The 11,118-nt window shown below is 33.1% G+C and overlaps 1 protein-coding gene across 6 annotated transcripts in view; it reads left to right on the top strand.

Moving 5' to 3' along the window:
• The window catches only part of LOC118745662 (tau-tubulin kinase homolog Asator-like), a 570,828-nt gene that overhangs the window by 520,590 nt on the left and 39,120 nt on the right, over positions 1 to 11,118 (top strand). For 5 of the 6 annotated variants that reach the window (XM_036479218.1, XM_036479223.1, XM_036479220.1 and 2 more), the window contains one exon: positions 1,508 to 1,601. The exons of the other annotated variant lie outside the window; for it this stretch is intronic. In XM_036479218.1, the coding sequence (XP_036335111.1) occupies positions 1,508 to 1,601 (94 nt within the window). The remainder of the gene's footprint in view (positions 1 to 1,507; positions 1,602 to 11,118) is intronic. 6 annotated transcript variants of the gene reach the window in all.

An 11,118-nucleotide genomic window follows, 5' to 3' on the forward strand; every position in this document is an offset into this window, starting at 1 on the left:
GATATTTCTCAAGCCAAGATAAAGGAAGGTATTTTTGTTGGACCACAAATAAGAAAGTTGATCAACAATAATCAATTCAAAGGACTATTCTCATCAGTTGAGGCAGCAGCGTGGAAATCCTTTGAAAAGGTCGTTGCTTCTTTTCTCGGTAGACACAAAAGCCCTAACTACGAGCAGATAGTGAACGACCTAATCAATAATTATGCGAAAATGGGCGTAAATATGTCTTTAAAAATTCACTTTCTCCACTCACATTTGAGCTTTTTTCCGGCAAATCTTGGCGACGAAAGTGATGAACATGGCGAAAGGTTTCATCAGCAAATGAAATTAATTGAGAATCGATTTCAAGGATTCTGGGACGACGCAATGATGGGTGATTACTGCTGGTTTCTCATAAGAGAAACCGATCCTAAACTGAATAAGCGTCAAAGTAGAACACATAATTATTTCGACAACATAGTAAAATCAAATTAAGATAAAGATTGTTAGAATATAGTATAAACATAAATAAATTAAAAAAAAAGTTAAAAATGTGGGTAATTTCATTCATAAATTGAACTTTTAACTCAATAGAAACAGAGCATAGCTAGATATTTCACTCTTCTTTATACCATACATACGTTTTGAGGTATACGTTGAAATTGCGCAACCTGGGTATTTTTATTTGATCGCTTATAACTTACGTAGTTTTGCATCGATTTTCTTCGATGATACCTTGTTTTTTTTGTAGTATAACAGAGCTTAGGGAGAAAAAAAAAATCTGCAAAAAAATAAAAGGTTTTCGAGATCCTTCCCCGCAAAGTACAATTTTTTTTATATTTTTACAAAAAAAATTGCAAAAATCGGTAATGATTGTTCGTTATCTTTGAATCTACAGGGCCTAGCAAAAAGTTGCACAGTTGTATGCACAGCTTATAGAAAATTTTATTACCTTTTAAAAGCTTCAAACCGTTTTTGAATTGCTTAATTCGTTCTTGAGATATATATGATTAAGTGGACCCAATTTTTTTTTTTGCAAAAACGGTAAATTGCAAATATCTCAAAAACGGTACCATAAAATTAAAAATAACCTTGATTTTCGGAATCAGGGCGTGATTTTACATACGAATTTCATAACGGCGTCTCTGGTAAATTTTGGCCGCCGACCAGTGTAATTGGCAAACCATTACGAAAAGTGAATTACTGCCAAAAAAGAAAAGTAAAAAAAATCAATCGAAAGAGAGTTAAAAAGAAATGTTCAGTATCTATTGGTAGAGGTTCGTTCCAACTATGGATATCAGTCGTGATAGGTCGGATAAGGTCGTGATCTTCCAAAACATGTGCATATTTCGGAAAAATACATCTATATGTTTATGCGGATATGAATGACACTTGATGTGTCATTTTCTCGTACAAATATGTATCTTATAAAAATAATATATGTAAATATGTATTTATATGTGTTGACTGTTTACTTAATCTTAACTTTACGATGGATAATCATAAACGCGGTTAATATTTTTTGCAGCTTTACGAAGAAGGCGGGAGTCGAATAAGTACGTTACTGATCCTTGTCAATTAAGTCTGCGTTTTGCACGACCGCGTTCACGCCATGCTAGTCGGTAAGTAGCTTGGATTCTATGAATGAACTGTTAGCACAAGCTATAGAATATATGTAAACATACAAACATATATATTTATTTGGTTCTTTACAAGTTTTGACCATTTATTTTTTCTTTATTTATATTTAGTTAATACTTTTACAAACATTTTCAACGAAAACCACATAATTTAAAGTTTCAAACCTCGTACAAGTTTTATAAAAATTCTCCAGATTTTCTTAGCTGACTAAGAAAATTTTTTATACATCTACAAGGTTTGAAACTTTGAGTTATATAGTTTTCGTTGTATTTAGTATGAAATATATTTTTATAAAAAAAAACTAATAAAAATAAATGTTTTAAACTGGTAAAATAGTCATAAGACCCACTCAAAAAAGAAAAAAATACGAAGCCATGGTTAATTACTTCCAGAAAGGTGAAAAGTGTATTAAATTGCGGAGAATTGTGTTTTTAATTTTAAAGAACGGATGAAGGAAAAACTTTTCAAGTTTCACTTCTGGCATTTACATTTATTTAATTTTTAATTTTTTGAAAAAGGACTTACTTTAAATACCCTTAGAAGTTAAATTATGATATTCCCAAACTATTTAAAACTACAAAAACCAAAAGCGGTCAAATGACCGCAATCCCATTTTTGAAAGAACATATTACCAGAAGTATTGCATTAGAACCAGTGTTGCCAGGAAAAAATTTCGTTTAGAGCTAAAACGGTCGAAAAAAGAGCTAAATAATACTAATAGTAGTTAAAATGAAGAGCCATTTTTTTAAGTTTAGTATTAATTGACGTAAAGTTGGTTTTATATTTTCCGCTATTTCATCTAAAACAATGAATTTTATAAATTTAAGTGCTGAAAAAACCTTTAAAACCAAAATAAGGTGCATATTTTTCGTTGCTATGGCACTTATAACACTTACATATATGTATGCACATACATGCTTATATAAACTACACAATGAACTAAAAATACTTTATAAAGTGTAAAAATCTGCAACGTTTTCGTTATATTTTTCTGAAAGGTGTTATTTCCTTCTCTCCTCAAAAGTAAAATTAGTAAGGTAAAAACAAGATGCGCGCCTTCAGAAGAACGATTTTCTTCTAATTAATTTTGGAATTCTTTAACCTAGATCCAAGAGTTTATTGTGGAGTCTGTAGTTTTCCGTGAATACAAATGTATGTTTTTCCACTGCATTTCGAAATTTTTAATTTTAACAAAGCTAAATTTTTGGCTTTCCTTTTCTACCGTGGCCGCCTGAGAGAGAATACACCGTCTGAGCTTATCGAAGCTCGAATTAATGTCTGGTATAGTTTGTGTGCTCCCGCGCACGTTGCAGACAATAATTTACTTACTTGCCCAATTTTAATTTGGAATGGAACTTTTCTAAGCCTGAGATCAATGAAATTACAGATTTGTAATTTTAATATATTACCAAATACAACTAAAACTTTCTGGAGGTAAAAATGTGCTAGATAATTTTGAAAAGAGTTAAAAAATAGCTAGGAGCTAAAGCCTAATTTTCAGAGCTAATTAGAAAAATAAAGAGCTAAATCTAGCTCCAAAGCACCAAAATGGCAACACTAATTTAGCACCGCCAATGTTTCATGACTTTTAATAATGAGAAATGATTACATACCTTGACAGGTCTTTTGACTGCAATGCTTACATTTTATTGAATGTATGATAGTTAAACGAAACTTATTTTTCTAACTTCATTCATTACTCGTGTATTTTACATTAATTTAACAGTGAATAAAACAAAAATATGAGATCATTCACATAAAAGAATCCTTAGGGCCGTTTTCTCATCTAACCTTTACTTTAGATTACCGGCCACTTTATCGCCCCGATATACGAGTTTTCGTTTTCTCATCAGCGCACAGTGCCGCCTAAGTGGGCAAAAATCGAAAAATTTTTGTCTGCAATTTGAACGTGTTTGGTATTTTTGTAAAGGTAATTTATTCACTAAAAAGAATCAAACAGAAATTTTCCTATAAAATAATCTATATGTCACCAGGAAGCTACTAAAGTCGACAAATTTTATACTAAGAATTTTAATAAGAGCATAGCGATGCGTACGCTCTTCACGGAAACAAATCGTCGTCTCAGAAAATGGATGTCGAATGTTACAAAACACGGTTTTGAAAAAATTGACTTTGAAGTTTAAGGTCGAATTAATCCGAAACTGTACGGTAGATTTTTGTAATTTTTGAAGGAGACGTAGTTGGACTTATTAGTTTTGATTTTCCATATTTTTACATTTAATATGTTTTTTACATTTAATCTCTTAATGTTAATGAGAAAATTGACTTTTCATTCCATATACATTTGTCGTAAGTAGTGTTTACTCACCACTTTGTTTTGTCCATAGAACATACGACAATAGTAAAGTATCTATTTCAACGACGATGGTATAATTTGATGAAAAAACCAGAGATATTTATTAAATAATGATTACTTATTAGAAAAAACATAACAAAAACATATTCATGTATTTAATAAAAAAAATCTGTACATCTCTTATGCTGTAAATATGTTACGAACATAAGTTTTCTTTATATAAAAACAAAAAACAATACTTAAATTCAGTCTTTTGTACATTTTTATTTCTTTCATTTCATTGGAGACTCAGTGCAAGCTAAAATTTAAAAATTTAAAATTTTAAAATTAGTTACTTAGTTTAATTTCCAATTTTAATTGTGTCGTAATAGTAGAGGACCATCGAGTTGTCGTAAGTTCGAAGTTTTGCGATACATACGACAAATGTTTTATGAGTAAAAAAAGATTACATTTGTATGGGAATTTGTCGTATGTGCCACATACGACAAATGTTTTATGATTAAAAAAAAGTATGTTTGTATGGGAATTTGTCGTATGTGACGCATTTTCAGCACATACAACAAAAGGCATACCCAATCATTAATAATATGTAACATACGACAAAATGCGCACGAAATATCTCAAAAACTAAGGAAGATATAAAAAAATGGATTGCAGAAATCAAAAGAGCATGTCCAACTAAGTAAATCTGCATCAAAATCCCAAAATCGTGATTTTGCACATTCGTCATCCGTTTTCTGAGGCGACGAAATGTCAAAAATAGATTCTTTGAAATAAAATTTTGGTTTGACGTTTTCTATTTTCATATGGATAGTACAGAACTACAGGACTACAAATTTTGGAATAAAATTAAACACAGGGTGTCCCTGCACTTTTCCAGAAAAACTTTTTTTTAATAAAAATTAAAAAAATTGTAAATTTTAACGGAATGAATAAAAAATATATATAAAAATATGTTATTTTTTATTATTTTATTAAGTAGTACGGGTTTTTAGCTTTCGAAAGAAGAAATAAAAACCTGCTCATTTTCTGCCCTTTTTGAAGTAATGCGTTTTTTGCTAATGCATAAAATCATTTTTTCAGGTTTTGTCAGTGCCATCAGATCTGCACGATTCGTTCTATTTTCAAAAATGAAGTCTCAGACTAAAAAGCTTGACCTGTAGACAATAGAGGTTTTTTAAGAGTTGCCACCTGTTAAAAAATTTAATTCAAATTTTTTTAATAAGTTAAATGAATTATTAAGAGATGGGTATCAATTTAAATGTGTATGAAAAGAGTTTATTTCTTAACAACATGTCGGGGGTTGGCACCTTTTAAAAAATCAAATTCCATTGGAATTAAAGGAATTATTTTATTATAATAGATAGGTATCACCATATGGGAGTCAGACGAAAGAGTTTTAAGAAGGTTTTAGCTTGCAAATACTACGAAGAGGATTGCCACCTGTTTGTAAAGTCAAATTTAGTTAAATTAAAATAATGATTGTGTCAAACAAAAGGCTATTTTATAACAAATACATACATACGTTGTCCATTAGTGGTTTGTTCTGATTACATTCCTTTTAAATTACTGAACTCTTAAATTAAATCAGGAATGTTTTTACTCTTCACTTATTTCTTGCGTAATATGTCCAATTTTTTCTTTCGTCTTATACCAATATTGATATACATATTTCAGTTACCTTATTCCCTTAACCCTTTCGACCCGGATGGTACATATATGTACCACCAAAGTTTAAACATCCCTCAAACTTGTAATTTACATTTAATCACATTTGGAAATGTACCACGCCGTATGTTAGGAATTTCACCATCTGCCTGCACTCTACACATTCAGTTTTGCATCTCCTGTTATGCCCAGTTTCGTTTTATTTCTGGGGAGAGGGCCTCCCGTTAACGTTTTTGTACAGATTCCCTTGCGTTTGTGAAGATTTCTTAGTTTATTTAAATATATTATGGGAAAAAAAGCTGTTTCTAATTATTGCCTGTAAATACGGTGATAAAATTTTATTATAAACCTCTGTTTTTACAAATTCAAATATATGGTACATATATGCACCAGCTGTCTCCTTTGGTGGTACATATGCGTACCAGTAGACCGGTGAACATAACTTAATTTTTTATCGATTTCATGCAAGATCAAGCCAACGATATGCCTCTAAATCCGGTAAGATGGTGTGATGCTGCAACAGGGTACACATATCGTTTTAACATTTATTCTGGAAAAGACCTTGAAGAAACCGCAGGAGCACTTGGAGAAAGAGAAGTAAGCAAACTGGTCAGCTAAAATCAGTTAATTTATTGTACTATATTCCTTATTCAGCATATACATATAATGGGTAACAGAAAAAAAACGTACCTAAGTTTACGAGTAAGAAAATGCAACGAGGAGAAATAGAATTCAAAAGCATATCTGCAGGCCTTTAATACGTAAAGCGGCAAGACATGAAAGGGGTTTCATAATAAGAAATTGCCACGAATCAGGCATAATAATTATGAAAAAACTTTGAAAACAGGCAAAAAATGCAAGTGCCATGTCCAAACTAAATACTATTTTATCGTCAAATTATGGGAGGTGTTGATTTAGTAAATCAAATGAGTGGCCTGCACGAATATGATCGAAAATCAGAAAAATAGTGGAACAAGGTCTTTTACCGTTTTATAGTGATGGCAGCCGTAAGCGCGTGGGTTATTTACAGTTAGCTATGGAGGAACAAAATGCCTTTCAAATCATTTTTGGTGACCTTGGCCGAAACTCTGATAGAACAAAGTTCTAAAACTACAGCCTTACGCAGGTCAGTAGCACCAGGCCTCGCACGTCGTGTCGTGAGTCAGATACATATATCTATTCAAAGCACCACAGAACAACGTTGAATAAAAGCAAACTCGAACAAAGATAATCTGCCAAGAGTGCAAAGTTCCTTTGTGCAAATTCTGTTTTGCACCATTTCATTATATTTTAGGAATTCCTTAGCAATTTATTGTTAATTCTTTGACTGTTTATTATTACTAAATTTGTGCATTATTCAAATGCAAAATTAATGAATCGTTTTGTTTGGTTCTAAAAAAGATAAAACATTTGTAAGAATGCCCTAGACAATGGTTTACCACCACCCTCCGAATCAGCCCCTTAGGCCACGCCCACTTTGACACCGAAGAACATGTATTTGTGGGGCAAATAACATATTGGACCCATAAATTGAAAGCTACCATTGATAGTAGAGTTCCGGGTCGAAAGGGTTAATTAAAGTGAATTTGATTTTTTAAGCATGTGGCAACTGTTCAACGTTTAGTTAAGAAGTAGAGGATTTTGAAAACCATTTCGATTGATACCCATATTGTAATATCTAATTCATTTGTAATAGGTGGAAACACGTTCCAAAAAAATAAACCTTTATTGCACATCTACAGCTAATCCCTGTCATTTGAGACCTCACTTTTGAAAATAGAACGAACTATATATAAATTTTCAACTTCAAACTGCATTTACAGTGACAGTATGAAAGTTATCCCAAAAAAATGGCATTTTTGAATTTAGCGTCCTCAATTTCACTATGAAGCGAATTTTCATTTATTTCCGTCCATAATTCTATTTTTGCCCACATTTTAAACTGTGCATGTATACATTACTTAGTTTTTTTTTTTCATATGCATTATTTCGCTTTTAAAACGAAACTACGCATATGCAAAATTCCGGTATTTTCTCATATGCATTATTTCGGTTTTCAACCGAGACTGTGCATGTATGCATTACTTCGTCTTTCACATACGCATTATTTCGGTTTTCACCCGAAACTGTGCATGTATGCATTACTTCGTCTTTGACATATGCATTATTTCGGTTTTGAACCGAAATTGTGCATGCATGCATTATTTCGATTTATGTTATATCCATTATTTCAGTTTTCATCCGAAACTGTGCATGTGTGCATTGCTTCGTCTTTCACATACGCATGATTTTGGTTTTGAACCGATTTTTGTTTGTTATATGCATTATTCCGGTTTTTGTTATATGCATTATTTCGGTTTTCTAACGAAAGTGTGCATATGGATAATTTCGTTTTTTTCTAATATGACTTATTTACTTCTACTTAGTAAGGGTTATAATCCATAAGCGCGGTCGAAGGCCGCCTACGCAGAAAGAAGTTCTACTCAAAAATTCTTCCGCCCCCCTTTTCCGTCAGCACAGAAAGGAGAATTCTACTTAGTAAGGGTTTTAATCCCTAAGAGGGACTGAACGCCGCCTACGCAGGCAGAAGTTCTGCGCAAAAATACTTCCGACCTTCTTTTCCGGCAACACAGAAAGGAGAGTTCTACTTAGTAAGTGTTATAATCCCTAAGCGCGGCCGAAGACCGTCTACGCAGAAAGAAGTGCTGCCCAAGAATACTTCCGGCCCCCTTTTCCGGCAACACAGAAAGGAGAGTTCTACTTAGTAAGGGTTATAATCCCTAAGCGCGGCCGAAGGCCGCCTACAATGAAAGAAGTTCATTTTCATGTATGCACTATTTCGGTTTTTGTCATATGTATTATTTCGGTTTTGTGTCGAAACTGTGCATGTATGCATTACTTCGGCTTTTGTTATTTGCATTATTTCGGTTTTGAACCGAAACTGTACATGTATGCATTACTTCGTTTTCCTCATATGCTATATTTCGGTTTTCAAATGAAAGTATGCATATATGCCTCATTTCGATTTTATTCAAATGCATTATTTCGGTTTTCAACCGAAACTGTGCATGTATGCATTACTTCGTTTTTTTCATATGCGTTATTTCATTTTTCAAACGAAAGTTTGCATATATGCATAATTTCGGTTTTTCCAATATGCATTATTGCGGCTTTCAACCGAAACTGTGCATATATTAATTATTTCGAGTTTTTCATATGCATTATTTCGTTTTTCAACCGAGACTGTGCATATATGCATTATTTCGGTTTTTTTCATATGCATTATTTCGTATGCACAGTTTCCATATGCATACGAAAAAAACCGAAATAATCCATATATGCACAGTCTCGGTTGAAAAACGAAATAATGCATATGAAAAACCCGAAATAATTCATATATGCACAGTTTCGGTTGAAAACCGCAATAATGCATATTGGAAAAACCGAAATTATGCATATATGCAAACTTTCGTTTGAAAAATGAAATAACGCATATGAAAAAAACGAAGTAATGCATACATGCACAGTTTCGGTTGAAAACCTTAATTCTCCTTGCCGGGAAAGGGGACCGGAAGTATTTTTGCGCAGAACTTCTTTCTGCGTAAGCGACCGTCAGCCGCGCCTAGGGATTATAACACTTACTAAGTAGAATTCTCCTTTCTGTGTTGGCGGAAAAGGGGACCGGAAGTATTTTTGCGCAGGACTTCTTTCTGCGTAGGCGGCCTTTGGCCGCGCTTAGGGACTACATCCCTTACTGAGTAGAATTCTCCTTTCTGTGTTGCCGGATAAGGGGACCGGAAGTATTTTTGGGCAGAACTTCTATCTGCGTAGGCGGCCTTCGGCCGCGGTTAGGGATTATAACCCTTACTAAGTAGAACTCTCCTATATGTGTTGCCGGAAAATAAGGGCGGAAGTATATCTGTGCAGAACTTCTGTCTGCGTAGGCGGCCTTCGGTCCTGCTTAGGTATTAAAACGCTTAATAAGTCGAATTCTCCTTTCTGTGCTGCCGGAAAAGGTGGGCGCAAGAATTTTTGAGTAGAACTTCTTTCTGCGTAGGCGGCCTTGGACCGCGCTTAAGGATTATAACCCTTACTAAGTAGAAGTAAATAATTCATATTAGAAAAAAACGAAATTATCCTTATGCACACTTTCGTTAGAAAACCGAAATAATGCATACTAGTGTTCGCCCAGTGGTTGAAATTCAACTACTAAAATTAAGGGGAGTTTATGTGAGTTGAATTGATGTGAAGTAACATTAGTTGGAATGGGTAAAGTGGAGGGGAGTTTAACTTATAGCATAAAATAACATACCATGGTATGAGATTAAATAACATAGCATATGTAGCATGACACACCATAACATAACACCGCAAATTCTTCAGTTGTATCTCATTTTTTATGCCTACCACTTTCTTCATCTATCGTTTTTTATGTTTGTGTTTATGTTTATGTTTATCTTCATCTGCATCTTCATCATCATCTTTATCTTCATCTTCATCTTCATCTTCATCTTCATCTTCATCTTCATCTTCTTCTTCATCTTCATCTTCATCTTCATCTTCATCTTCATCTTCATCTTCATCTTCATCTTCATCTTCATCTTCATCATCTTCACCTTCATCTTCATCTTCATCTACATCTTCATCTTCTTCTTTGTCTTTATCTTCATCTTCATCTTCATCTTCATCTTCTTCTTCATCTTTATCTTTTCCTTTATCCTGATCTAAATATGTCGATTATTTTCTTCATTTACATATTCACCCCCACCATTGTTATAACTTTACCTTCCTTCTTCCTTGTTTGAGTCTAATGTATTCATGTATGATACATACATCTTATTCCTAAACTGCTGCTTAGCACGTTTCTGTAATTCAGTATCAATAATAAAGCATACATTTAGGAAGCCCCAACCATGTAAAAGTACGGCATTAGTATTGGTGTCACTTTTGAATTGATTTTTTCGATTTATGTTAAACTAATTTGAAGTTTGAAAAATTGCCTGCACATCACCATCAAAATACCTTTTCAATGATATATGAATTGTTTATACCTTGGAGGTATAGTTTAGCCGCAAAAGGGGTGTAAAGGAAACATGATTGCCTATTTATATATACTAGTGTTCGCCCAGCGGTTGAAATTCAACCGCTAAAATTAAGGATAGTTTATGTGAGCTGAGTTGAGCCGAAATAAAATTTGTTGGAATGGGTTAAGTGGAGGGGAGTTTAGCTTAGTACTTAGCATAACATAACATAGAATAGCATTAGGTTCAATAACATAACATATGTAGCGTAACACATCACAATATACATCGCACATTCTTCAGTTGTATTTCCTTTTTATCCCTATCACTTTCTTCCTCTCTATCTTTGTCTCTATCGCTTTTAATGTTTATGTTTATGTTTATCTACACCTTCATATTCATGTTCATGTTCATGTTCATGTTCATTTTCATGTTCATGTTCATATTCATCTTCATCTTCATCTTCATCTTCATCTTCATCTTCATCTTCAT

Source organism: Rhagoletis pomonella, unplaced genomic scaffold (genome assembly GCF_013731165.1).
Source record: "Rhagoletis pomonella isolate Grant_MI unplaced genomic scaffold, Rhpom_1.0 Rhpom_scaffold_00009, whole genome shotgun sequence".
NCBI classification, from domain to species: domain Eukaryota; kingdom Metazoa; phylum Arthropoda; class Insecta; order Diptera; family Tephritidae; genus Rhagoletis; species Rhagoletis pomonella.